At 42.0% G+C, this 2,360-nt stretch overlaps 1 protein-coding gene across 1 annotated transcript; it reads right to left on the reverse strand.

Annotated features, from left to right (window-relative positions):
- Positions 1–1,761: 1,761 nt before the first annotated feature.
- Positions 1,762–2,357, reverse strand: LOC119342679 (60S ribosomal protein L7-3-like; the record flags this gene model as incomplete). The annotated part of the gene is made up of 2 exons (XM_037614116.1): positions 1,762–2,166; positions 2,265–2,357. Coding segments are annotated over 2 exons (309 nt in total), but the record flags the coding sequence as incomplete, so codon positions are not given.
- Between the last annotated feature and the right edge of the window lie 3 nt (positions 2,358–2,360).

The raw sequence follows: 2,360 nt of genomic DNA on the forward strand, positions 1-2,360 counted from the left end.
AAAAAAAACTCCATTGCAGATTGCCTTTTCATGTAGCGCTGACTCTGTTTTTAGTGTACTCTACACCGACCGGAGCACCTGGCAGTTCCCTATGCGAAATGTATGCATATGCAGTGTGCATCCAAGAGATATTTACCAAACATGGATCGTCTTCAGATCGGACTTCCATCACATTGAGTTGGCTGTGTTATTTTCCTTTTTGTTGTAGACTAGCCAGTCTTGCCTGGGTTGTGTACGTTCTAGCGATATAGAGGCTAATTGTGAACTTTTTCACTTGTATTGCTCTGGTGTGTGTTTTGTGTCATGAAAACTACCTTTATGAAAAAAGCATTGTCACGCATATACATTGCAGTCCTCGAATTGTAGTCGTCTGGGGATAATGGGATATGCTTCCTCATGAAGCTCCTAAACTCATCGCACTTGTGCACTTAATCTTGGGTCATTGTTGTTTAAGCAAATGAAATGATGTACTTTGTCATTAACGGTGCTCTCAGCTAACCTATCTTGCATTCTCGCGTCATACTACGAAACTGATGTCCACGGCAACTTCCAAGCCAGAACATACTAGAAAATTTCATACTAGGACTTTGTTTGCCTTCTTTCGATGTGCCATGCTTGGCTTAAGGTCAAAACATTAATTCGCTGGCTACTATAATATACTCCCTCTGTAAACTAATATAAGAGCGTTTAGATCACTATTTTAGTATTCTAAACGCTCTTATATTAGTTTACGGAGGGAATAGTAGCTATTGACTGGCTAGTGTTTCTACTGAGATAAACAAAACGTATGGTCATTAGTTTGTTGCTCTTGCAAACAACGCGGACATAAATCTCTACGAATCACAAAACCATAGATCATTGAAGACTCTTACAGGCAAGAGCTAATTTTTCAAAAAAAGAATGAAAGAGGAAATAAATATATAGATTAGTTTGAAGGAAGTTATTATTCACGTTAGTAAATCAGGCTTCATTGTATGTCTAAGTTATTTAGAATATTTGTAAAATAAAATAAATTGCACTGCAGCGAGTCACCGCCAACATTCAGTTTTCTTAGCCCATTGGCATTTCATTGACAACCAAACCTCTATACTATTTCAAAGTTGCCACTGGGCAGTTGCAAAAGCAGGTACAATTGGGAGTCGATATAGGAGCAAACATCAACAATGATCTTGTCATGGCACAGGGGTTAGAGACACAACGGCTCAACAAGGCGCTATTGATCAGACCACCTTCGGCACGAGCAAGTTGATGCCATCCCTGCATGATGCAGGAGGTGACCTAGTTGGCACCTCGTCAAACCAAGGTTGGATGTGTTTCCTCATACCTCCTAATCCATTTCTGCTCATCGGCATGTTGCGGTATTGCCTCTATTTGTTCTAATACTAGAGGATGAACCATTCTCGCTCTTAAGAGGATTTGAGTAGGGGATGAGGAGTTCAACCACTCGACGGTGTACCGTTTACCTTTACATGTGCCGTTGCCAGGGCAGAACGTACTTCATCATCAATCTCTCCTTGGCGTATGGTTAATGTGTGACAGACGTTTGGTTGTTTTAGTCCGAATGGGAATGATTTGAGTGGGAATGTGCTCCTCCCATTTTCCTTTCTCAAGTCCGTCTGCGTCGGCTCATCCAAACCGGGATGTTGTTTGTTTGTTTTAGTCAGAATTTCCGGACCAACAACAGAAAATTTTACGCAGAACTAACAAGTTAGAAGAAAAAAATTACACCACATGAAGTGCTAGGCTGACAACAATAAAAAACGTATTCGCGGAACACAGCAAGAGGCATTAAACACGGTCTCAAAACCTCCACATACATAGTCACATTCTTCCAAACATGCATCATGGTTCCGAAATATCAAAACTGCATCCACCATCCACTTCCTAATGTAAAGCAGGCTTAACAAACAAAACATCTTCCGAATACAAGGGGGATCATCGATGATCAACCTAGTTCATCCTCCTGACGAGCTGGTTGATGTAGTTCTCGCGGTTGCCAGCGTCACCGCCCTCGACGTAGTGGTTCCTCTTCTTCTTGAGGCCTCCCAGCGGCGCCTTCAGCTTGAATGGCCACAGGAAGTTGTTGGCCTCCTTGAAGTGAAGGCCAACGGTCAGGATCTTGTGGACAAGGTTCTTAATGCAGATGATGTTGTGCTTTCCAAGACCCTGACAATTATTAGACAACCAAAATTGTCAGAATCACACCAAAGTTGCATTTGGAGATGCAAAGTAAAGAGCCATATGTTGGGCAATCGACTGCTCACCTCCTTAGTGACCTTGTTATTGGTTAGAGGAATCCTTTGCTTGTTGAGCTTTCCATAGCCTCTCTTGTAGATCAAATCCCTCACGATCTTCAAGTT

The sequence above is a fragment of the Triticum dicoccoides genome, unplaced genomic scaffold (assembly GCF_002162155.2).
Source record: "Triticum dicoccoides isolate Atlit2015 ecotype Zavitan unplaced genomic scaffold, WEW_v2.0 scaffold101246, whole genome shotgun sequence".
In the NCBI taxonomy this organism is placed as follows: Eukaryota; Viridiplantae; Streptophyta; class Magnoliopsida; order Poales; family Poaceae; genus Triticum; species Triticum dicoccoides.